The sequence below is a fragment of the Pezoporus occidentalis genome, unplaced genomic scaffold, assembly GCF_034315485.1.
Source record: "Pezoporus occidentalis ecotype Australia unplaced genomic scaffold, CSIRO_AGI_Poc_V1 ctg77, whole genome shotgun sequence".
NCBI lineage: Eukaryota > Metazoa > Chordata > Aves > Psittaciformes > Psittacidae > Pezoporus > Pezoporus occidentalis.
The window spans coordinates 2,005,248-2,029,690 of NW_026916126.1; the positions used below are offsets into that span (position 1 = coordinate 2,005,248).

The window sequence follows — 24,443 nt, forward strand, 5'->3', positions numbered from 1 at the left end:
CATGTAGAGAAAATTCTTGTCATTTTCAGTCAGTCACTTAGTACTCTGGTCTAGAAATTTGGATTATTTCCTGCTCTCCACCCACAGTGCACAGAATACAAAAGTACAAAAACACTTGTTCACTTTATCCCACTTCCAGCACAGAAAGGCCTGACCTCTCCCCTTCTCTGGTAAACATAATTTGCCAGTGCTTATATATATAACCTGGTCTTTCACATCACAATGTTGTGGGGCTTTTTATTTATCTCCTGTGTGGCATTATATGGCAAAAGCAAAAGAAAGCACCACAGAAAAATGAGAGCATAAGACAGGAGAAGATATTGTAAGCCCGTGGCAGAAAAATCACTCAAAGGAGAAGACTGCAACTCTCCCAGCAAACAGCCAGCAATCGTTTAGAATGGCAAACCCCACAGTTTAAGGCAATACTGCTCCGTGTTTCAACTTGTTGTGATGACCATTTGTGTACTTATGGTCTTGCCAAGAAAATTCATCTTTTAAAGTATCTGTTCTATGTGCACCAGAAGTTCATGAACTACATCTCAGCAGGTGAAAGCAGATGAACATCAGATGAATGTATTAGATTTCTTCATTGACCAGTTGATTATTTTAGCAGTTGAACACTTTTCTTTGTTCACTAACTCTCTCGTAGAACACCAACTTGGTTCTACAGTTCTGCTCACATAGCGACAAGCCTCAGGTTTTCTTACCTTCTGTCACAGAGATGACAATGGAAAGGACGTTCATTACAGTGTCGGAATCTGGTGTGTGCTTTCAATGAGGAGACACTTGTGCATACCATGTCACAAAGGGCACATGTAACATGATTAACTAGAAAAGAAAGAAACAAAGATAATTTCGGTTTTGTATCCCAGCTTCACCAGGACATCATCTGCTATGACACATGACAAAAAATATATTAAAATATCATATTTAAAGTAAGATATTATATTTCAGAATAAAATACACAGAAAAACAAGATATTAAAATGGAATACCAATGCAATAAGGAGGGTAATGAAGTAATGGTCAATCTTACAATGTTTCAAGTTACTTTAAAAAAATAGATGGTAATGGAAAAAGGCGTAGAAGATAATGTTTCATTCTCTAGGCTGTCACAAAAAGGATGATTACTGTTTTGCCCTTGGCACTCTGGGAGGATTTCTAAAAGGTGGATGTTGTCTGGAGGCCTTCTGACAGACAAGCACTGGCAAATCTACTTTTAGTGTTTTAGGTATTACCACTCTCAAAAAGATGGCAGAAAGAATACGTGTCTGTCCTCCGCCTCCCCATTTCACATTCAGGTATATTTGCTTAAGGCAGAATAATGCAAGGTGCTTGCTAAGCTGCCAGACATCGAACTGCAGTGGCTGAGACACAGGTTTGCTCTGATTCTGGAACATGGGAGGACCTCTGGCAGATTGGCAGGCAGGACTGCAACATCTTAAGTTGAATGAATGTTTGCTCGGCTGCATATGAATCAGCAACCTGATGAATGCAGTAGGAAGAGTCTCAATAAAGATGTTTTGGATTTAGACAAAACCTGTTATATTTAAGACTCTGAACAACGCATTATCTTAGAACTGCTGACTGCTTTACAGACGGCAAATAAAAACATGCAGTTGAAGTGCTCATGTCTTCTTAAAAACTAAGCAAATATAATGCACTATAACTATTCTGGAATCACTCCCTGCATAGCCACTTTTCCTCATAGTTTGTCTTAAACCAGGAAAAATGGGTATTTTTTTTCCTCCCTAAAATAAATAGCTTCATGTGGAAACTAGTCTGGAATAACTTAATCTGCAAAACTGCCATGAGTGAAGTTCAGCACTCTCTTGAAAGTATCCAGTGGTTTACTTGGTTGCCTGGCATGTAAGAATGTCCATGTAGGTAGTGATTTCAGAATACCTACAGCATTTGCATTCACATCACAGTTTATTTCAGAAGCTTGCTTACAGGTAAGCAAGCTCTTTAAAAGACTATTTCAATATTTATCTATCCCAGCAAGCTATTATGAAATATGCTGGGGTAAGAATCTGAAAATGTCATGTCTGCACTGGCAGTCTGCACTAACACGCAGACATGTGTGCTGCCAGAATTTATAAAGAAAGCTGAATCATGAACCAGAGAAATGCTGGCTCTAATATCTGAAGGGATTTAAGTTGTGCCTGAATAGTTGGACCCTGGAATGCCTTCCAGCTCCTTCAGACAAATTCACATTGTGGGTGGTTCACTGTGGCTTACTGGGACACGACACAGTTTCACATTTTCCTTGTTCCTAAGTCCGGCCACCTTGCCATTTTCCCTGGCTATGCAAGCAGAACACAGTCTGAATTATCAGGGGACAAGGACGGACAGGCACATTGTACAGCTCACAAAGGTTTAAGCACAGCCAGAGTGACCAGCAACAAACAGTTCGATTAGCCATGTGCTTTATTTACTATATAAAACCTATCCCAATATGTGTTATGCTTTAATTAAAAAAAAAATAAAAAAACTAAAACCAAACAACAGTATGTTGAAATTGCTGCTTTAGCTAACAAGCCCAAAATAAATCTTAATTTGTATTTATTTACAATTTATGTCCAAAATCATTCTGAGACAAAGGAATAAAACTAATCTAGTACGCAAACCAAACATAATTATTTTCTAGTATAAAATATAAAAATTAAGATATTTTAGTCAGATGCATGTCAACTATAAAACCATTCAAATACAAACATGTTCAGTCCTGGCAGGTTACAGTAAGCACCAAAACAAATGCATAGATGTTAAGCATCAATGTGTTGACTTGCAGACAGTGAAAAATCATGTTTCCTTAAGAATGCAACTAGAAAGTAGACTCTACCCTGACTAAGCAAGTCTGCACAAAGCTGCTTGTATGTTTATACAACCTAAATGACTGGTACCCAGGTCTGGCTACATGGTTCAAATATTCCTTTTCCCAAAGCAAAGACCCACCCGGCTCTCAGCTTCTGCATTTCCTGTATGTCCAACAGCAACATCACATGTTTCCTTGTGCTTAAGATGCTCTAGGATTCTTTCCCAGCAAGTCATAGCTGTTATAGTATAACCTGTGGGAATAATTTGGGGACCTCAGGGAGGCTGTGGTTAGGTCAGTGAAGTACTACAGTGTTTGAGCGAGGCTGATTATGCACTGCAAGGTGAGCAGAGTTGCAGCCCAAGCTAAAATACAGCTTTGGCTTTAACCATGCCCCTAGTCATGAAAGCAAGTAAACAGAAGCGAAGAACAAGCATCTTCATGGGAGCTATTGCAAAACAGAAAGCCCCTTACTCTTTGTGATCAGAGGGCATGAAGAAGGCGATTTCCACTCTTCAGAGGGGCTGGCAATGAAACTCTTACTTCCCAGCATTAGTAACAGTTGCCCCAGTTTGGTATGTTAATTTTCTCAACTAATGTAATGATACTTACAGCTCTGTTCTGTACAAGGTGACCTTGAGAAAAGCACATTTTATTTTAAAAAGCTCTGACTTACCATGTCCCCTCATGTGATCACGTAGCAGCCTTTCATTGGCAAAATGTTTCTGACAGTTCTGGCAAACAAACATTCGATCTGAATTTAAATAGAAACTGTTTAGTGGCAATACAAATAATTTATGGAAGACTTATTAATTAATAACCTAAAGCTGACAGTTTCAAGAATAAACTAACAGAGCCACTGAGACGGTATCAATTTTCTTTTTCATTAACCAGTGCTCTTCAGAAGAAAATTTATTTTAGGCTTAATGAAAAGGATTGCTTATCAGTAAGTTAAATTTATTCCAAACAGAGTAACAATCTGTTCAAAACACTAACAGTCTGAAATTTGAGCTCTTCTGTCAGTTACCTAGAATGCACCTACATTCCATCACCAAAACATCCACAATTCATAAATATATTCCAAGCTCTTGAAACCAGAGAAAGCAATCACCTTCCCTTCCTCTTCAGGAAAGCATGCCAACTAATACATAGTTGTTGAGGTAGGGAGTATTCTAGTGAAGAAAATACTGAAAAAGCAAAGCTGAAGAATTAAAAAAAAGCTTTTTGACCTGAAAGTAGTCAAGTGCCCATTTGGGATTACTTGCAGGGATTTTGTAATCCGAGTCTGGCTTTTGTGGAGGTTATCGCTTCAGTAATCAAAAGTCTTTCCCATTCACGGGCAGTTTTGCAGTGTCAGTGGAATGTCACACTGTGCCATGGGCACCAAGGGAAGAGAGGCAGTGCAACACCACAGTTGACAAGCAAATAGCTTTTCTGCTGAAACATGGATCCAAGGGTGTTCTGTTGTTCACTTACATTACCCTAATTCATCAGACATGAAAAGTCAAGAGAATTTCTACACTTTATGAAAAACACTGCCTTCCTGGAGGAAACCCTCTTTCATTTAATTGACTTCTATGAAAAATAGAAATATTTATGAAATTACATGTGCACATTATCATAAAACACCTTAAATAAAAATCTCAAAACAGAAATAAGAGCTTACTTACTATCTTCTGAAACTTGTCGCTTTGTGTGATCAAAAAACTTAGTGTTATTGGAGAACATTCCTCCACAAGTAGGACATGCTACAACTCTTTCTTGCGTGTGGGTTCTTAAATGGTCCCAGAGCTTATGCTTCCCTTTAAATACACCTAGACAATCTAAATCAAACAAACAGAGAAAAAGCTGTAAATGACTACTGTATTCTTTCTTACATAGAAACAGAAAAGGCTATAATATACTTATGTCTTATTGTTATGTATTTAGGAATACACAAAAAAAGCTGCTTCTAGGAAAAACAAAATAATCAGGCTGGTACCATTACAAAAGTCAGGTGAGGTTTAACCTCACAAATACCCATGCCAATGCCAGTAATCAGAATTCTTCAAGACATGTTAACAAGGTTTGTCCTAAAAAAAGTTCAGTTTTGTTGAACCAGCAGAGAGCATGCAGTTATACTTTCCACCCTCATGTGTCAAAGTCTTTGACTCCACATGTATGCTCATACAGTAAAATATAGGTAACATTCATTACTATTTCTGTTGCCTGCCACCGTCACAGAACTCCAGCAATCTTCATGGTCTCTGGAGAACCAGAAGAACAAGATGGGGTAGTGAATACAGGTGTCTTCACATTTGCTGTCTTTACATACACATTCACATAGTGGTTAACTGCAAGCAATCAGCTATCCACCAAACTATCTTGGCACATAAAAACAGCTATGTCCTCAGACCTCTTGAGCTCAGGAACAGTCTGGTGGTGTGGACACAGTGGACGCTCTAACAGCACCAGTAGGAAGCTCTGACTATTGACATGTGACAAATAAGGGGAAAATCCCTAGTAGGTTAATCTATTGGTGTAAATGCAGCTAAAGAACTAGTTTCAGGAGAAAACTTCAGACCTATGTGAAGGAATAGCCTATTCTCTCACATAAGGAGAAGCAGCTCTTTCATCTACCTAAAAAAACTACAACAGCTATGCAGAAAGCTACATTTTTAGGAATGTGAAATAGCGTGGACCCAATAGAAGACTCTTAAGAATCAAGAGGACTAAAACTGAACTCAAGAACAAGAGATATGGAAAGATAAAATACTCTTTTGTGGATGATGCATGGTAAGAGTAATCAAGTGAATCAAATTTAATGACAGGTTAGATACCTTTAGGTCTCAGAAACTAACACATAAAGATCATTCGAGAAAAACAATTTGACTAATTCATTTAACCAGGTTCCATTTCTACTATTCATCAGAACATTCTTTCAAGTAGAACAAGAATGTAATAGCCTTGATAACAAGCCATATCCACCTCCAACTGGCAGAATACCGGTAACTTCCTGAGCTCCAGATCAATACACATAGTAAAGGGACAAAAGTCTAGACTCCTTATAAAAGACAAAGGCAATCCTAAAACCTCACCTTGTCTACAACGAGGAAAAAGTATTATCAGTGTCTCTTTCACCTCTACTCTGTACAGGATACTTCTGATCAGGAGAGGCAATAGAAAAATGGTGAGTTCCCATGTCTAGATCAGAAGCTGAAGGACTGATTATTTTTCTAGAGCAACTTGAACATTTCTGTCTGCTTAACCAGATTCAAAATGTAATATACAAGATATCAGATTAAATATCTCTCGCACATCCTTCCCTTGTGAACTCTGCCAGGGCCCTGAGTATGCCAACAGCCTTTGGTTGCCCTGAGCAGCCTGTAGTCAATCTTTGTAATCCTCCTCTACAGCCAATTCCACCCCACACAGTGTAGCTGCCTGTGTTTGAGGTCTGCACTAATACGGTGTGGCTGCTCAAGCTTCAGTCACAGTTCTGTGAAAACAGCTAAACTGGAATAAAGAGCAGTGAGAAACTTCATCTGAGGTCTCCACCTACACACCCTGTGCTGCAGTTCCCCACCTGTTGTGCCTCACTGGTCCTGCCTTGGACTTGCTGTCTGGGCTTCCTGGCTTGACCTCATACCTGTCTTGGCACAGTGGACTTGGGTTGTGGTGGTTGGGCTGTGGCTGACCCGGGCTAGCACCACCAGACCTGCTCTGTTCTTGTTCAGGTTCTGTGAGACTGCACCCTGCCAGTGACTTCCCTGCTTGCCCAGCTGTCACCCTTAAACCCCAGTTTGTCTTCCCTTGCAGAACAGTCTCTTGCTGTGTCCTCACAAATTAAAACCAACTCAGACCACCAGCTAGCACACTGAGGGTACTGGGGAACCACTTTGCATCTGTTCCTTCAGTTTCACAACAACTTCTTCCTCGTCGAGATAAGCCCTTACTGACCTGTCCTTGCTTGTTAATTTTGGGGCTGAATGAAAAGCTGTCTTTCATTGACTAGACATGACTGCTGCTAAAGTATTTTAAACTAGTCTTTTAAAATGGCTTATCTAACTTAAAACTTGCACCTCTCGTTAAAACTGACACTCATTGCTTCTCATCCTTTCTAGAACAGACATGGAGACCAGTTGATTTCACTGTTTCTAATAGCAGGGCATTTCTTAAGCATATCTGAAGACACACTGTATTCCTTTTCTGCTGCATTTCCCTTCTCCCCCTTCTGTTATTTAGGCTGTACAGGCAGAGAAGATCCTTTACCTGTTCTAGTAGGCTATATTATCCAAAGCTTCAATCACAGCGATGTGGGACTTTTGTTCCTCTAAAGCCTACAGATTCTACACTATCAGGTCACTGGAGTGAGTTCCCAGCCAAAAAATAATGCATCTGTCAGCTAATCTCAAGAGTGAAAAGGAACAAAATTACGTCACCATGCAACCACTGATGGGATTTTGGCATCATTGCAGTGAACAGCTAACCCCAAAAGTAACTATAATTCATAAGTTGAAAAAAACCACCTATCTGGGGGTTCACCAAGAGGATTCCAATCAAACCTGGACTTTGTTGACACATTTTACAAGACACAGCCAAATTGTTTGGTTTAAAGCAAGCACGGTATGTTCTGTTGCAAGACTAGAGTCCCACAGATTGTCTCATCATTCTTCAGCAGAAAGTCTGTTCTTCTGGAGAGGTTCTGCTCATATTCTTAGTAGGTCTGAAGCTGAATGGCATGCACATCAAATGGGAGTCCATAGTTTAGACCTTACTCAAACAATCAAGGCATCTGCTATGAAAGACTGTCAATGGAATGTGGCTTCTACAGTAGAGCCAAGGGCAGAACACCAGCTTTGAAGCCATGAAAATGATTTTAACACAAGAAGTAGTCAGCAATATAGTGAATGCATTAAAAATGCCCTTTCTTACCACAGAGTTTAAAAAAAAAAAAAGAAAAAAGCAATAGGTGTTCTTCCCTTGATTTGAAAGGAACAGAGGAGGGAAAGTAAAGAGCAAGCTCACTAAGAAGCATGGTGAGGGAGACAACACTGATCCCAAGTGGTAGAATAGAAGAGAAAAATCAGTTTGAGCGGTATATGAACTGTCAGCCACATGTAGAATTATGAGGAAAGCCAACCCTGTTTGGTGCTGGCAACTGAGGGTGTTCAACCCCATGGATGATAGGGACTATTCTACTTAAATCATGGTGCCTACAAATGAAAATGTTTCCACAACTGTTTAGTATATATGAAAAAATATCTGAAGGTGTCTCACAAGTTCTTATGTAACATGTAGCACTAAGTGAATTTTGTAAGAAACATTGAAGTGAAAATGGACTTTTTTTTTTATATGAACTACCTTTCCAGTGACAATAAACAGCTTTCTTCTGATCTGCAATAATTTCTTCCTCAGTAGCATAGGCATGATTAGCAACATGTTGATAAAACCACACAGGGTTATTGAAGGTAACCTAAAAACAAAATAGAAGCATGGAGAAGACAAGATTGTTTTGGCAGGAAATCAACTGACAGGAACATAGACTTAAGTGTTTTTAGAAACCAAATAGACACCAGTAAATATTGCAGTAATATCTAATTAACTCATCCCAACACAGAGACAATTACTACAACTACAAAAATGTAGAACATTCTGCAGTATCCACCACAAAAACCAGGTCCTGAATTTTCACCTACCATTTATTAGTTGAAAAGTCTGCCTAAACTAATTGAGTGAATGCTGTCCATTCTTTGGGGCAGGGATGTGTCTTTCAAGGCTGATTTATTTCTTGGGTTAATTTTACCTTGTCCCCTCCCTTCACTTCTACCTGCTCCTACTCACGAGGAGGCTATGAAGGCAGCACAGGTAATTCCAACAGAAGTGGGAAGGCTGCACAGTGATTAAATGGAATTAGGTTGTTGTGGACACAGCACTCCATGAGTCAGTACTTACGTGACAAGGGGGACTAAACCCTAATTACCCTCTGTCTCACACCATAAAAATCCACACCTGCAGAGTGAAAGTAGACTGCACATTGAATTTTCTTCAAGTAACAGAGGGTGTCATTCAGCTGCATACTGTCATCAGTCACAATTCAAAGTATACCTCTCTGTTCCAAATAATTTAAACCCTCAACCTCTCTGCTGCACTGGCACAATTTGGTAAGGCTACATATTGAACTGGGACAAGGAACTGATCTGGCTTTCAAAATCAAAACTCTGGGAAGAACAAATGGGAAACACGTGAGACTCCTTAGGCTAATATTGCCACTGCTGATGATGTACAGCTGATTCAAATTTAAACAGCTCCTGGTTTTTTTTACTTTTAGGAAAAATATATAAATGAAATAAAACTTATAAAATTTATTACATGGTTTTAACCATTCTAGTCTTAGTAGAGTGGGTTAAACGAAGCTGCTAGGCATTCTGTGTGCAGAACAGAGCATTCACACAAGGAGTTAAAGCAGGCAAACTGCTGCATTTTAAATTCATACTTCACTGTATTTCACAATAGCACCCTCAGGGAGACAAGCCCTTATTTCCTCTGAAGGGCTTGAAACATGATCAGAGAAATACAAGATCTTGTGTATATGAAAGCATATAAGCATATTAAGGTGAATCAACTAAAAATACCGAGCTAAACAGTGATTGAAAACCTTTTTACTTCTTAATCAGAGTAACCATATGGGGGTTAAACCCATTTTAATTTGTTGGCACCATCTCTTTAAGTCTTTCACTAGAACTTTCTTGGACATTTATGTGTAAGTAGGAGAGAAGAGAAGTTTTGGGGGCAGTTGGCCGAGTCAGAAGCTTTACTTTTGGGGAAATTGAATCTGACACAGTAGGAGTCACCACAAGTGTTGGGGGAAGTTGTACGGGTGATTTTCAACGAAAATTATATTCATAACTGTGGGAACATATTTGCAGGAGGGTGGGAAAGGTAAGTAGTTTTCCCTGCCCTCAAAGTTCCCCTCTTTCTCAGTGTGCCCTACCCCACCTCCTGGGTCTAGTCTAGTCTGCCTACTAAGTTGAGAAACATTCTTTTCATTAATAAAATTCACAACATAGTTTGAACTTGAATGAACATGTATAAAAAGATATAGCAAAATGCTGCGGACTAAAAGGCTCCATCAGCCAAAACTGCCCACTTATACAAATGAAAAATGGAACATGAAATCAATTAATGGGAAGATTTTTCTTCTGGTTTTTAAGCACCTTTTTTTTTTTTCCCCAGCATGCTTTTCAAAAGACTGTGCTTACTGACAGAGGCAGAAAAACCTAATTCTGAGGGCCTTGAAGTTTTTTCTGGACATCTTTTTTTTTTTTAAATAAACAGACGAATCATGGCAGTGTGCTAGTGAAGACTGATTGGTGTGTATTAAAAAGAGTCAATAACAAAAGTGAGCATTTTAAGAAATATGACTCTTATAAGCTATGAAACATAATGGCAACAAGATTTGTTTGTAACAATAGTTTGCAACCAAACTATGTAAACAAAATAAGTTATCATGAATAATGCTCTGAATTATGTCCAAGCTTATAGCTTTAAAAAGAAGAGAATGGGGAATACTTCCATGCATAATCTAGTAAGCAAAATACTTTTTTTCACAGATTGACTTAACAACAAAATTACCTCTCTCTATAAATGTCACTCTCAGATTTTTATGTCAATCCTTATTTCATGTAAATAAAAATTATTGGGGAAAAAAAGTATCAATGTATTATGTGAGTGTAGATATTCTAAATTCAGAGCCAAAAGAGCCAAATGCGTATTTTTAAACATTCTGTCCAGTAATAAGACAAATGAGGAGGCATTCACCTTTTACATATGCTATGGCATAGCATATATAAACTGTAAGCTGAAATTTTAAGGTGAAAGTAGAAATAACTTTGGACATAGTAAGGTTATCAAAGAAAAGCATGGACTACAAATGCCATCAGAAAATAAAAGTACATTCACTCCATCACTGCAGTACATTTACCCATTCAAAAACATGACACACGTGAGGGATCTAGTATCTATGTAAAGCACCATCAAGCTGACATTCCTGTGCGTGGAAATAATTTCATCCTCATTAGTGTTTGTTTATAACCTCAAAACCATAGTTTATGTCATTAATTTTATCCCAAATTTGATATTAAAAAGTCACAGATAACAGAGAAATATGATTAAAAGTTGATAACCCATGAATCATTTAAAGGCCTAGAGAGACATCAGGAAAAAAGAATTAAAGGCCTTTGAAAACCATAAACGTTTTGTTTTGATTTGTAGTTCAGAACTACTAAACCTGCATCAGATCTGCCCATATGAGGTTTGCAAAATTCAGTTTTACAGTTTTTCTGATTTCCACAGTACAACTCATTTCAGTTATTTCTTCTTCACCAATATTTTACATTTTCAGTTATATCACTTTACCCAAATGAAAGAGAAAAACCTCATACGTATGGAAAAAAAATGACGTAGACCAGATAGACAATTTTCCTGCATTACTTCTTTCTCTGAAAACTATCTTGCTCAACAGTTACGCAAAAGGAGATGATAAGAAGATGTCATCTATGAGGCATCACGCTTGCGGATATCTTTGCATACCTTTGCAGGTAATGCTCACTGTTTCTGAGGCCAACAGTGACAGAGAAAGTGATTCCCTATAACGTTGTATGAATACAAAGCTACTTTTGCTCAGGAATGGACACATCCAAGAAGCAGAAAAAAAAAATAAAAAAAATACAGGCAGCACTACCTATCTTAACAGTGCCAAAAAAAAAAAAAAAATGCAACTGCTAATCACTTTGATTTACTTGGTTATTAATACAGAAATTGCACAGTCACAACAGAATAGATGATGATTTTATTCCAGGACACCAAAAAGTGGACAAGACACAAACCACTTTTAGTTGAAACCAATCTTGGTCACATTTGGACATAAGGCTTATATGAACAGCCTGTTGCAAATGTCTAATTTCTGCTACAACAAAAAAAAGGAAACAAACAAAAACCCAAGACATTTCCAGCTGACCAAGGAAACATCACATATACTATTGCCTTTCTTAAGGCAAACAATGAACACTGCTCTGCAAAATACTAAGTTCATTAAATTTTTATTTAACTAGTTATATTAAAGTTTTGCACGCATGCTCTTAAAACACAGGAGAAGTTGAATCTTTGTCAAAAAGATAATTTTAGTCATCACAAAGAGAAAGAAAATCTGAATTAGAGGTCACAGGTATCATACAAATGTGTTGTTTACATTTTGGGAATGCTATGATAATAATTATGTATTACTTACAAAGACAGTAGCAAATATTGTTCAGAGGGGAGATTGAGCAAGTATTCCCAATAATAAGTCAAATCCAAAGATTGCTAAGGTAAAGTTTGAAAAGGAAGAGAAATGGCAATATTTCAATGTATTTCACTTACGTCACAATTCTCCCAGTGGCAAACAAACTCCTCTGGAGTCTTTGGTAACTGATGCCAGCTACGGCTGCTCTGCAAACACGCAGGCAAATCCTGGTGCAGTGCCCATAACTGACAGCCTATGAACTTCAGTTTGGTGTGGTAACTGTGAAAATTGACATGTGTTACCAGCTGTCTGGGATATTTAGCCTCAAATTCACAACTTCTCCACCAACACCGGTACTGCTCTAAACACAAAAAAGAAGTAAGATCTTACAGAACGCTGCATGAAATCTGCAACTGTGTGCCACAATGGTGAGAATGCCAAGAGTACTTACATTTGTAGTAACTTCACTATCTGTTAAGTAACCTTAGCAGAGAAGCTGGTAATTGCTATCTAGTGAGAATGCACTACATAAGACTTGTAAATTTCAGTAGCAAGTAGATTTTCCAGTGTCTCACAACTGCAGCAATATTGGAGTGCTTTGTGTCTTAATCACAACTTTTTGTAGAAAGGCACTTCATGGATTCAGTAGGAAAAAACTGTAAAAATCAGTATTTTCTTAGGTATATACTATAACACTCTGCAGCTTAGGTCACAGAGACATTGTTAATGTTGGTCCAATTCTGCTTTTTTCACCTTTAATTAAAACTCATTCACCTTTAATTAAAATGTCTACACCTGTAATTACACTTGATTACAGTGTTAAGAATAAAGAGCAGGATACACAAGAGCCAAAATACCTATATTAAAAAGTCTAGTATATTATTGCTATTACATCCACAGACACTACCTATAATTTTCTGCAGAATTGGATTGCTTTCCTTTTAAGTACATTTAATACTATTAAAAAGATGTGAAATACACCACCACCAGTGTATGTATCTAAATAAGACAAATACTGTACAAACAATAAAAGTTTCCTTTTACATTTTTCTATAAAGATTCATACAAGGGCAACTTTACACTTAGAAGCCTTAAGCAGCAGCAGGCCTGTTCCCTGAAAGGCGATAACTCTGGCATTCAAATATAATTTGCTAATATCTGCTTTAGACACCTGCTGAGGCCCTAATCTTAGGGAAAAAAGAAAAAATCCTCAGCAGACGTTCTCATGACATCACATCTCCAGTCCCTTTCCACGTTAGTAATACCTATCAATACAGACAAAAACCCAGGACAATCAGAGATGAAGCAAAAAGCAGGAGTTGGCCCTTGTCTAAGGGCTCCATGCAGCTGTGCCTGAGGAAAGCCAAGGCGCAGGTAAACTGAAGTCAACATTATTTTCTAGGCTAGGAATAATCTTCCAAGCTGCGGTGTAATCTGCGTGACAAATGAGACATAAATGACCTGTTGTTTCCTGCGGGTGCTGTAGGTACTCATCCAAGTGTTCTGCAATATGATTACAAAATTCCTCCATGCATTTCCCTACAAAGCAGCATTCCTTCCATTCACAGGGTAATATCAATTCAGCATTCTTAAACTTGCTTCCAGGGGCCATTGCCTAAAATTTGTAGAAGTACAGAGGAGTTTTAGTTACCATATTATATTTTTGTAAGTTCCTCACGTGAAAATAGCAGATAAGATTACAGGCTCCTAGATGACATGAACATTTTTTGTGGGCTTTAGGGTTTTTTGTTTGTTTTCCGTTTTTCTTTAATTATTGCAGAAGTTATTTTATGAATCTAAAATCATATTTTGCAAACAATTATACCTTGCCAGAAGCCACAAGTTGTAACATTTTCATTGCAACCATGCAGTTAAGAGTCCTATGATCACCACCCCAAACATTTGCTGAGGCTGCCTTTATTGTAACTTAATTCCACAGCAGTACTGTAAAACCTCTTTCCACAGAGAAAGCCAAAGCAATCATTACCAAGAGTGCAATTCCACAGTCATTTTAGCCTGACATTAGTACGGGCTCCCACTGAAAAGGGCTGATTCTATCCACCACATACATCCACCAGCTCTGGAACTGGCGCAGCCAACCACTAAACTCATGAGAAAATGGATCCAACTGAAAGCCAGTTCTTTTGGGGGAATGACAGAGAGATAACTAAATCAGTTTTCTGCTCAACTGAATGCCTGTTTGTATCGGAATAAAGCAATATAAGCCAAGGAGACATAGTTCCAGTGTTTTTTTCATGGCTCTGAACAGAAACAACAATAGCAAACTTAAAAACTACTGGCCTGTTCTCAGTGGTTTTCCACCTCCCTACTCTTCCCTGTGTTACTAGCTTCAAAGATCTGCCACTTCAGCTGCTCAGAGGAACACTCCTTAACCTGCATTATTCCCAGCAATCTGGATTAGTTTTAAGAGTTTAAATAGCCTCCAAGCAGATCAGCTGATGAATCTCAGTCAGCAGCAAACTTTGGAAGGAGGATAGTAACAAGCAGCTGGGAGGAGGTTCTTTATTTTCTCATCAACACATACAGATCTGGAAGACAAACTCTGCCCAATAGCCTAAAGCATCAGTACAAAAGCCTGTGTCTTTCCTGATGCTCTTACTGATTCTATTGATTCAAACAAGTCAAGCACTGACATAATACGGGTAACAAAAACCTAACAGGGTGCACGTGGGAAAACGTGCAGGAATCAGTATGCCAACTCGGTGGTGTTAAGCAGGCACTGTCAACAAAACCGGCAGAATCTTTGTATTTCCAGCTACTAAAAATACCAGTCTGGAAGCATTCCTTTTCCAGAAAGTTAATTACCAGAAAGCTTCTGAGAGACCTGATAGTTTTATACTGCAAACCTTCTCACACTGTAACATTTTAACCTAAACTGCTACAACCAAGCCTTTTAATTGTCCAGTGCCCCATCTTGCTGACCTGAAGCCGGAAATGCCAACATCCCTAAAGGCAGACAGAACGGTGAGCAGACTACCATTTATGTTACACATTAAATAATCCATTGTCAAATACTTTCTTAAAGTTATTCCACCAGACGCAGTATTAATACTAATGGAAGAAAATATTTCAAGCCATAATTATTCTAATTGACCAATCACAGAATCACAGAATCGTTGGTGTTGTAAGGGACTTCTGGAGATCATCTGGTCCAACCCCTGCCAAGGCAGGGCCACCCAGAGCAGGTGACACAGGAACGTGTCCAAATGCATTTTGAACATCTCCAGAGAGGGAGACTCCATGACCCACCCTGGGCACCTGTTCCAGTGCTCTGCCACCCTCAACATAAAGCTTTTCCTCATGCTGAGATGAAACTTCTCTTGTTTTAGTTTATGGCCATTACTGCATATCCTGGGCACCACTGAAAAGAGTCCGGCAGCATCCTCCTGGCACCCACCTTTGCAACATTTACATGCATTGTATCTCAGTCTGCTGGACTAAATGAGCTTAGCTTCCGCAACCTCTCCTCATAAAAGAGATGCTCCAGACCCCTCATCATCCTAGTGGCCTTAATGCCAGTATCCACAATATCCTAACAAGCTGAGTAGATCAGCAGCAAAAGCTACCAGAGAGGAAAACTCTTGGGAGTGACCTTGAAACCCTCCCACCCGTAGCGACACGGACCCTTAGCATCTCCCCTTTATACCACTGCCTCTCTACCGCACCTCAGCCGCCCATAGCACACACACCCCCCCCCCCCCACACACACCCACCCACCTCAGCCGCTCGCAGCCCCCTCTGCTATCTCTACATCCCCATCCCACCGCCCTTAGCTGTCTGGCCCTGTCGGAGGAGCTCTCCCTACACCTGACCAACAGCACTAACGAACCCCGAGGGAGAGCTGCAGGGCGAGCCAGGTCTGCGGGCGCACCTGCCCGGCCGCAGGTGTGTGAATGCGCAGAGCCGAGCTCAGCGCGGGGAGCGGGTAGCGCTCTCAGAGCGCAGAGGGAACGGGCACCCTTGGGCTGCTGCTGTCCTTCTCCTCAGTGCGAAAGGCAGAGCGGTAACAGAGCCCAGGCTGCGGTTTCCACAGCGCTCCGCCGGGTGCAGCGGGTGGCAAAGCCCGTGGTTTCACCCGAGGTCCGCGAGAGTGTGTGTGTGTGCGTGCGTGCGGCCGCTAACGGCCGCGGCAGGTATTAGCCCCCCGCTGACTGAGGGCGGCAGAGCAGCGGAACGCGCTCCTTACGGCGGTCGTGGAGCCTCCCTCTATGGAGACGGTCAGGGCTTGCCTGGACACGTTCCTGTGTCACCTGCTCTGGGTGGCCCTGGCTTGGCAGGGCTTGGACCAGATGATCTCCAGAGGTCCCTTACAACGCTAGCGGTTCTGTGATTTCTGGTGGTGGAGCTGGGGCTGAACTGCCATGTCATGAGCAGCACTGGGGGAGCTGCTGGTGGGAGGTGTTATGTCCAGAGAACCGAAGCAGGCAGCAAACCCGTTTAGGGTGGTTAAAACGCATCTTCCTATGACTGCTGTTGCAGCTGCCACTGAACAATGCCACTCAGCACTGCTCATTCTTTAATTCTTCTATTTACAGTGTTGTTCTTTTTTACTAAACCGTACAGTTAAGAGTGTATTAGCTGGATACGCGTGCCACTGAGAGCTGGAAGTCTTTGCAGCCAAGTGTAGGAGACCACACACATTCAGTTACTCTTCCCAGACTCTGATAAGTGTCCTGTACAACCAGAATTTGTGATTCTTTGCAAGCATTAATTGATTACAGCAAGTTCTTGCTCAACTTGAATTACTTCTTAAACCACACTTCATTCTGATAAAATGCTTACACATAATTTCTAGACATTTTTTAAAGTAGGTAGACTCAGAAATCTTGACCATACTGTGAGAAGACTGTAAATTTAGGAGGAAATCTGTGTGCGCTGTGTAATTAGAATGACACCTATCCCCTTACTAACTAGAAATGCTCGCAGGGGTGACTGGATAACTTTAAAACAACAGCAGTAAATAGAGCTCTCTTTTTCCAAGACTTTTCTGTCAGAAACAGCTCATATCTCTGTTCAACCCACTTCTTACTTAAATAATCACGCAAGTATATCACGCCTGGAGGAAAACTTAGTGCGTGTTGGGATTTGCATGTATTTCATGGGAAAAAACGTAGTGGAAAAGGGAGGAGAGTGAATGTGAAGTAGGTGCATTTGCCTTTAGGACAAAGTTTCTCATTTTTCTCTTTGGTTATGCAATTTAGGCTCATCTTTAAAAATGTGGCTTTGTCACTGATTCCACTGTCTCTTTAGCAAAAATCTTATGTGTGCGTCAGCACGGGCTTCATGGAGGGCAATAAAGTCACTGTTCTTTACTTTTTTAAACAGACACAGCCCCCAAAAGAACCCACTCGTGCCCAAACACCCCCGACCTCTGTACCCACATTTACTTTGAAAATCAGTGCTGAATTGTGTATGATAACTAGGGCCTTTGGGCACAAGTGCCATTTGTACATCAGTCAGATGAAATTATTTATTCCTTTGAAAGGTCAGACTAGGGTGTTAACACAGGCATGGGTGTGGAGAGACCGGAAGAGCTCGCATATGCAGTTAATCCATTATTTTTCTTACCTACCAGCCAGTATAATAGATTGAAAGCCATTCTTTTTTATCTGATGCTCCTTGGCAGTGCAAAGAGAGAGGCTTAGAACTTCCCAGCCCCTTCCTTTAATGAGCTGATTTGATTTTTTGTTTTTCTGATGGTAAAACACCCCTCTTTATTTCAGTGTCATCCCCTTGATGACATTCTTGTGCCCAACTTGCATCCAGATGTCCCATAAGTCTATTCTGTGCATGGGAAAGGACAGCCACTGTTGAGGAAATGTTGCCCACTGCCTTGCTTTCACTCTTCTTCAGAGTGATGAATGTGGACCTACTTCATTCTCGTATCATTTGAGCATCCTACTCTCTGGTTTTTGCATGTTGCTGCATATAACACACTAAGCGTGTGAATTCAAATGTAATTTACTCTGAATTTAATTTACGGCAAACCAAGCACACACTAACACTTTCCCCTATACAAGTAACAGAATCTAGGTTCTGCTAAGAAAAAAAAAACAAACAACTAGCACCTGAATGCAGTAACCACAAATATTTAGTGAACAGTGCTGCATCCACCAAAATTTACCACACGGCTGGGTACAGCAGGCAAAGTATATGTTCTCTCCCACAGTTTTTAGCTATCCTTCCAATCTATTTCATTGCTTCTCAGCTCTTGGTTTACTCTTTCCCCGCAGTTTTGAATTTGTCTCTTGACATGAGAGGTACAAGTCTCAGATACACATTACTGTGAGCTCTGTGAAAGCAGCCAGCTCTGTCAGTAAGAAGAGATCCGGCAACCAGCATGTGTCTTGAGGGGAAGGCTGGCAGAGCTCAGCTGGTATCTGCTCTCCTTAACAACACTGTATCAATCCCTATACAAGTCATTCTGGCAAATGAGCCAGAGCATGTGCCTGTGTGTCCTTTCCTTCCTTGAGCTAGCATCAGGGCAGGAACCTCAGACTCCTGTAGGCAGGAGAAGAGCAGAAATCCATAGTAAATTAGTTTTGTTAGTTTCTCCTGTTTGCCACTACTTTTTTTTTTTTTTTTTTTTTTGTAGTCTTTTCAATTTCGCTACACTTTGGGACACTGTAAAAACATTTTAAAATCAAAATCTACGAATAAACAGAAAAATAGAGGGAAGCACTCAACTGACAGCAAAATCACATTAGAACATAAAAACTTGGCTGTAAGAGGAAATAAATCCCCAAACTCAGTCTTTTTAATTGTTGCTTTGCAGCTACTGCACCTAATAACCAGCTTTTCAAAATGGTTAGCAACTAACCAAGCACTGTGAATGCTCAGAGCTGTTCACGGGTATGGCAGAAAGACAACAGCATTACACTTCAGGTGTTGATGAAATCCTGGTGCCAGGGGTGAGACTGAAGCCTCCTGGACCAGCCTCACCTTCCCTGCCACACTCCAAGCAGACCCTTTCTGCCTCTTTCAGCTCAGCTCTTGAGAATTTAAGCTTAGCATCAGTAAGGCGGACTCTAGAAAAGCAGTCCAGTGTGTCAGCCATCGTTAGCTGTACAGCAGGGGCTTGGCAAGAAACTCCTGCCTGAACTGAACTGGCACCTCAACATCCAGGAGGGAAAGTAAATCCAGAACAGCTTTCTCACAGCATTTTAGGGCAAGAAACATGTCTTCCAACCATGGTTACACCTTGGCTTTATACAGTGTTCCAGCATTTTTAATCAAGAAAATTTAACAGCTTCTTGCCATTTACAGTGCAAGTATCGTAGTATCATCTCAGGACTGGAGAGAATCATTCTAAGCCAAGTTGATGACAAACACAATAGAAACACATTTTTCCTTTATCCTGTTGCCAACATGGCACTTCGGGTTTGTTGTAGGGCCAACGCCCTCATGTGAAAACAAACCTCAGCAGCTGATCTCAAAGATGCAAGCCACTTGGCTCCACAGCCCGTCTCCAAAACTACTTCAAGCAGAGCTTTGCTCTGCATCATGGTGTAGGTCAGCAGACTCCTCCTCCAATGTTTCATTCTCCCTTTACACTAGATGAGGCCAAGGCACAACCACCCTGAAAAAAATTGGCAAAAATACAAAAGGTTAGAGCTTTTCCAACAGGTATGCCTATATCAGTAATAAATGTCAGGACAAAAGTAAATTGGAGCGACATTATTATTAATTTAAATAGCACAAGGAAATCTCATGACTGAAGAAGAATTATTCACACAGCAATACAAAGTTATTTACCGTATCTATTTTCATGTAGCACCTATAGTTTTCATATGATTGTCATTTGGATACATGGCATTTTTTCCATTCCTAGTTTTCAAGGTGAGAAATCTAGGCATTTTTATGTGCGCATAACACCAGCAAATCACTCTGACAAACTGACAGAAATTTCAGTTCTAGGAAGACATTCAACCTTTACCTGCCTGTTAACTTCAAACAATTTCTGGACCAAAAAAAAGCTACACAATGCAGCTCATTAGATTGACAGGAGGCTGGTAGTTTTCTGCAAAACCACTTTTCATACTGACATATCCAAAGAAAACTTCAAATTTAGACAGCATAACAGCATTTGATACAGTAGGTTTTCCTGAGAGAACTCACCACAAACCATAGCCAACAACGATTCAACCTCTTCTGCTTTCTGTTAGTACCCCGTAAAAAATGAGAGAATAAATATTTCTGAGTGCTATCCCATGTTTCTGTAGGATGTACAAACCTCCATGAGATAAGATTCAGCTTTTTGCTTTTGAATAGGATAGATTTAGGGTAGATATAAGGAAGAAATCCCTACTGTGAGAGTAGTGAGGCACTGGAACAGGCTGCTCAAGGAAGTTGTGGCTGCCACATCCCTGGCAGTGTTCAAGGCCAGGTTGGACAGGGCCTTGAAGGATCTGGTATAGTGGAAGGTGGCCCTGCCCATTGCAGGGGAGTTGGAACTTGATGATCTTAAGGTCCTTTCAAACCCAAACCATTCTGTGATTAGAATCATAGAATAGTTAAGGTCAAAAAGGGCCTTAAGATCATCAAGTTCCAACCCCCCTGCCATGGGAAGGGACACCTCACACTAAACCATGTCACCCAAGACTCCATCCAACCTGGCCTTGAACACTACCAGGGATGAAGCATTCACAACTTCCTTGGGCAACCCATTCCAGTGCCTCACCACCCTCACAATAAAGAACTTCTTCCTTATACCCAATCTAAACTTCCCCTGTTTAAGTTTGAACTCATTACCCCTTGTCCTATCACTACAGTCCCTAATGAACAGTCCGTCCCCGGCATCCTTATAGGCCCCCTTCAGATACTGGAAGGCTGCTATGAGGTCTCCACACAGCCTTCTCTTCTGCAGGCTGAACAGCCCCAACTTTCTCAGCCTCTCTTCATACGGGAGGTGCTCCAGTCCCCTGATCATCCTCGTGGCCCTTCTCTGGACTTGCTCCAACAGTTCCTTGTCCTTTTTATGTTGAGGACACCAGAACTGCACACAATACTCCAAGTGAGGTCTTACAAGAGCAGAGTAGGGGGGCAGGATCACCTGACTGGGTTTAAACCACGACAGCTCCTCTTGATGCAGCCCAGGATACGGTTGGCTTTCTGGGCTGTGAGCACACACTGAAGCCGGCTCATGTTCATTTTCTCATCAACCAACACCCCCAAGTCCTTTTCTGCAGGGCTGCTCTGAATCTCTTCTCTGCCCAGCCTGTAGCTGTGCCTGCGATTGCCCCAACCCAGGATTCACAGATGGCTCAAGTGCCCTCCCCCAGTGCTTTGGAGCTCCCAAGCCTTTATTGACACAGTCTGAACACAGAGATTAATGTACAGGGACATCAAGCAGTGATGCCCAGTGTGCAGCTGCCATGGGCAGGGACATCCCCCTGGGCATCCTGAGCACAGGCACTGCCTCAGGCCAGCACCCAAAGGCCTTTCTCCAAGTGATGCTGGGCGAAGGGGCAGCAGCAGGGCTGCAGTGGGCAAGGCTGTGGGGGCCCTATCTCCCCTGTGTCATAGTGCCAGCACCCAGCAACGCAGCATCACAATGCTCTGGGGCAGTATAAGGCAATGTCCTCCCGTGTCCCACTGCCAGAGTGCCTGGCTTTGCCACCAGGACAGAGCTGGCAGCCTGAAGGCACCCAAGAGGAAGTCCTTGAGGCACTGGTGGAATTACTTGGAGGGGCAGAGGGGGGAAGACTGCCCGAAGCTGCGGGAGGTTCTCTGCTGCACTTCCAGCTCCTGGAGGGGCCAGGCTCACAGCTCATCTGATGGATGGAAATCCCGCTTCAGTCTTTGGGGAGCTCGCTGCCCTCATCTTCTGGGGAGGTAGTGGCAGTAGCCATAAGAAATAGGATCCACAGATGGCTCAGTGCCCTCCCCCAGTGCTTTGGAGCTCCCACTGCCAGGCACAGGAAGGATTCTTGCCCCCAGGGCTGATCAGGCCAGCGGCATTTTGCTGCTCTTGGGAGCCCCTCAGATGGCTTCAGGCGGAGGCAGAAAAGGCAGAGCCAGTGTCCCCTTAGAGGCATAACCAGCCCGTGGACCAGGAGCCGGCCTTGCTCACATGCTCAGGGAGTAGCTGATCGCCAGTGCTGGGGTCAGGAAGGAATTTTCCCCCGGGGCAGATTGGCACCGGTCCCCGGGGGTTTTTTGCCTTCCTCTGAGCACTGAACATGACCACTTGTCAGGGCTCCTGTGGTCCTGGTGCTCTGGGTTATCGCCTGGGGCTCATGCACCACGAAGGTGGCCCCTCGTGTCCTGCAGCTGGGGGGGGGAAGGCCTTTTTGCCCCCAGGGTGGACTAGCAAGGGTCCCCGGGGTTTTTTGCCTCCTCCGCAGCCGAGCACAGCCCCTTCATGGGGCTCCTTTGGGATATTGTGTCCCAAAGGCAGCTGCTCGTGCTCCACGCAGGTGACCCTCGTGCCCCCCATCCGGGGGGAGGCAGCGTTCAGCACTCCCAGGGTGGCCCCAGCAGGGCCCCGGGAGTTGCTGCTGTCCTCTGTAGCACTGAGCACCACCCCTGCTCAGGTCTTCCCTGGCCCTTTCTGGCCAGGTTCTTGCGCTCCTCTCGCACCACCACGGCACCGCTCCTGCCCCCGCTTTCCTTTGTCAGGCTGCAAGGGATGTTCTTTTCCTGCTAACCTGAAGGATGCATCAGCCTGCTGCTGGCTACGCATGTGCATCGTGTTAACGCTTGTGAGCACCAGCTCTGAGGGATTTAGAAAAAGAAAATATAATCTAAACTAAACTAGACTAACTAAACTAAGATAAATAACTTTATTTATAAATAAATAAAATACACTTTCCACCTGTAACCTCTATTTGTGTCTTTGAAAGTGTTGAAAACCCCTTGACTTCCTAATGCCCACTCTAAATCACCCTGGGCACAGCTGTGAACCATTCCCACACATCCTATCAGTGGATCCCAAGGAGATCAGCACCTCCCTCTCCATTTCCCCTCCTTGGGAAGAGCTGTAGAGAGCAACGAGGTCTCCCCTCAGCCTCCTTTTCTCCAGACCAGGCAATCCCAGTGTCCTCAACCGCTCCCCACAGGACACGCCTTCCAGCCCTGTCACCAGCTTTGTTGCCCTCCTGGTTGCATTCAAGGACCTTCATATTCTTAATCGGTGGGACCTAGAACTGCACCCAGTACTCAAGGTGACCCTGCACCAGCACTGATTACAGCAGATGATCACCTCTCCCTCCTTTTTTTTTTTTTTTTTGGTTTTGTTACTAGCTCCCAGGTCCCTTGATTACCGCCCTCCTCCTTTTCTGTATGCGCTGTGGTGGACGCCTGTGGCCCCTGTACAGCTCAGGCCTGGAGCAAGCAGCCCAGCTCTCTCAGCTTCCCTGACACCTTTCAGCTACCGCCAGCGTCCCGCAGCTCAGCCCCTGCCGCAGGAGGGCCTCCACCAGGGCACCGAGTGCAGCCCTGCCCATGGCGCACCCTCTCCTCACGACTCCGGTGCAGGCGCTCTCTGCACCCCGAGCTCCGCGCTGCAGCCCCCCCCTCTCATCGGCTCTGTCTGGTGCCGACGCCGCCACCGCGGGGGCAGCCAGAGCAGAGCTCCCAGAGCGGGCCCGGGCCCGGGCCCTGGCCCTGAGGCGAGCGCTCCCCATCCCTCCCGCTGCCCGCTCGCGCTGCCGACGCCAACCGCCGTTCCCGCGCCCCCTGTGAGTCCCTGCTCGCCTCAGCGGAGCTGCGGCTCCCGGGCAAGGCCTGGCGAGGGCTCGAGGCTCCCTCGGTGGCTCCCGCCGCTCGGAACTGAGGCTCCGGGACGCGGGGTTTCTCCTCGCTCCGGTGCTGAAGGCTCCTCTCTGGAGCCGCTCACCTCCGGGAATGCGCCACTGTGCACAGCAAGGCTCTGCTTGAAGTCGTTTTGGAGACAGGCCGTGGAGCAGAGCGGCTTGCACCTGTGACATGGTACCGGGGTTTGTTTTCATGAGGGCTTTTGCCCTAGAGCAAAGCCAAAAGTGCCAGTTTGGCAACAGGATAAAGTGTTTCTACCGTGTTTGTCGGCAACTCGGCTTACAATGATTTTCTTCAGTCCGGAGATGCTTCTATGAGACTCTGTGATTTGAGAGAAAACAGAACACGTTCGCTGCATTGAGGATCAGGCAGGAATGACACCGGTAGAGAAAGGGTTCTGTACCTTGATGCTCCTTTACTTCAGATCCCTCGTGCCACAGACAGCATTCAGTTAAGTAACAGCCTTAGCAGTAACATTGACAATACATAGGACAGTGCAGGAAGTCACTCCTTTGGCTCAAAGTAGTTCCAGTTTGCTGCTGAGCAGTTGTTACAGAGAATCTCCAGCACATGGCTGAAAACAGTA

General features: G+C 42.8%; 1 protein-coding gene and 1 long non-coding RNA gene across 5 annotated transcripts in view; one reads left to right on the forward strand and one right to left on the reverse strand.

Annotated features, from left to right (window-relative positions):
* LOC134155413 (histone H4 transcription factor-like) overlaps positions 1-16,044 on the reverse strand; it is an 18,503-nt gene extending 2,459 nt beyond the window's left edge. The window contains exons 1-8 of one of the 4 annotated variants that reach the window (XM_062602584.1): positions 15,930-16,044; positions 14,940-15,046; positions 13,541-13,694; positions 12,217-12,440; positions 8,161-8,272; positions 4,488-4,640; positions 3,494-3,571; positions 708-828 (exon numbers count right to left, since the gene is read on the reverse strand). In XM_062602584.1, the coding sequence (XP_062458568.1) occupies positions 708-828; positions 3,494-3,571; positions 4,488-4,640; positions 8,161-8,272; positions 12,217-12,440; positions 13,541-13,691 (839 nt within the window). In that variant the 5' untranslated portion in view covers positions 13,692-13,694; positions 14,940-15,046; positions 15,930-16,044. Of the gene's footprint in view, positions 1-707; positions 829-3,493; positions 3,572-4,487; positions 4,641-8,160; positions 8,273-12,216; positions 12,441-13,540; positions 13,695-14,373; positions 14,900-14,939; positions 15,244-15,817; positions 15,885-15,929 lie in introns of those variants that run through there. The other 3 variants (XM_062602585.1, XM_062602586.1, XM_062602587.1) reach the window with 3 other exon arrangements.
* Positions 12,352-14,313, forward strand: LOC134155415 (uncharacterized). The gene is made up of 2 exons (XR_009961546.1): positions 12,352-12,552; positions 14,045-14,313. It is a non-coding gene; the product is annotated as an uncharacterized LOC134155415 (long non-coding RNA).
* Positions 16,045-24,443: the final 8,399 nt, after the last annotated feature.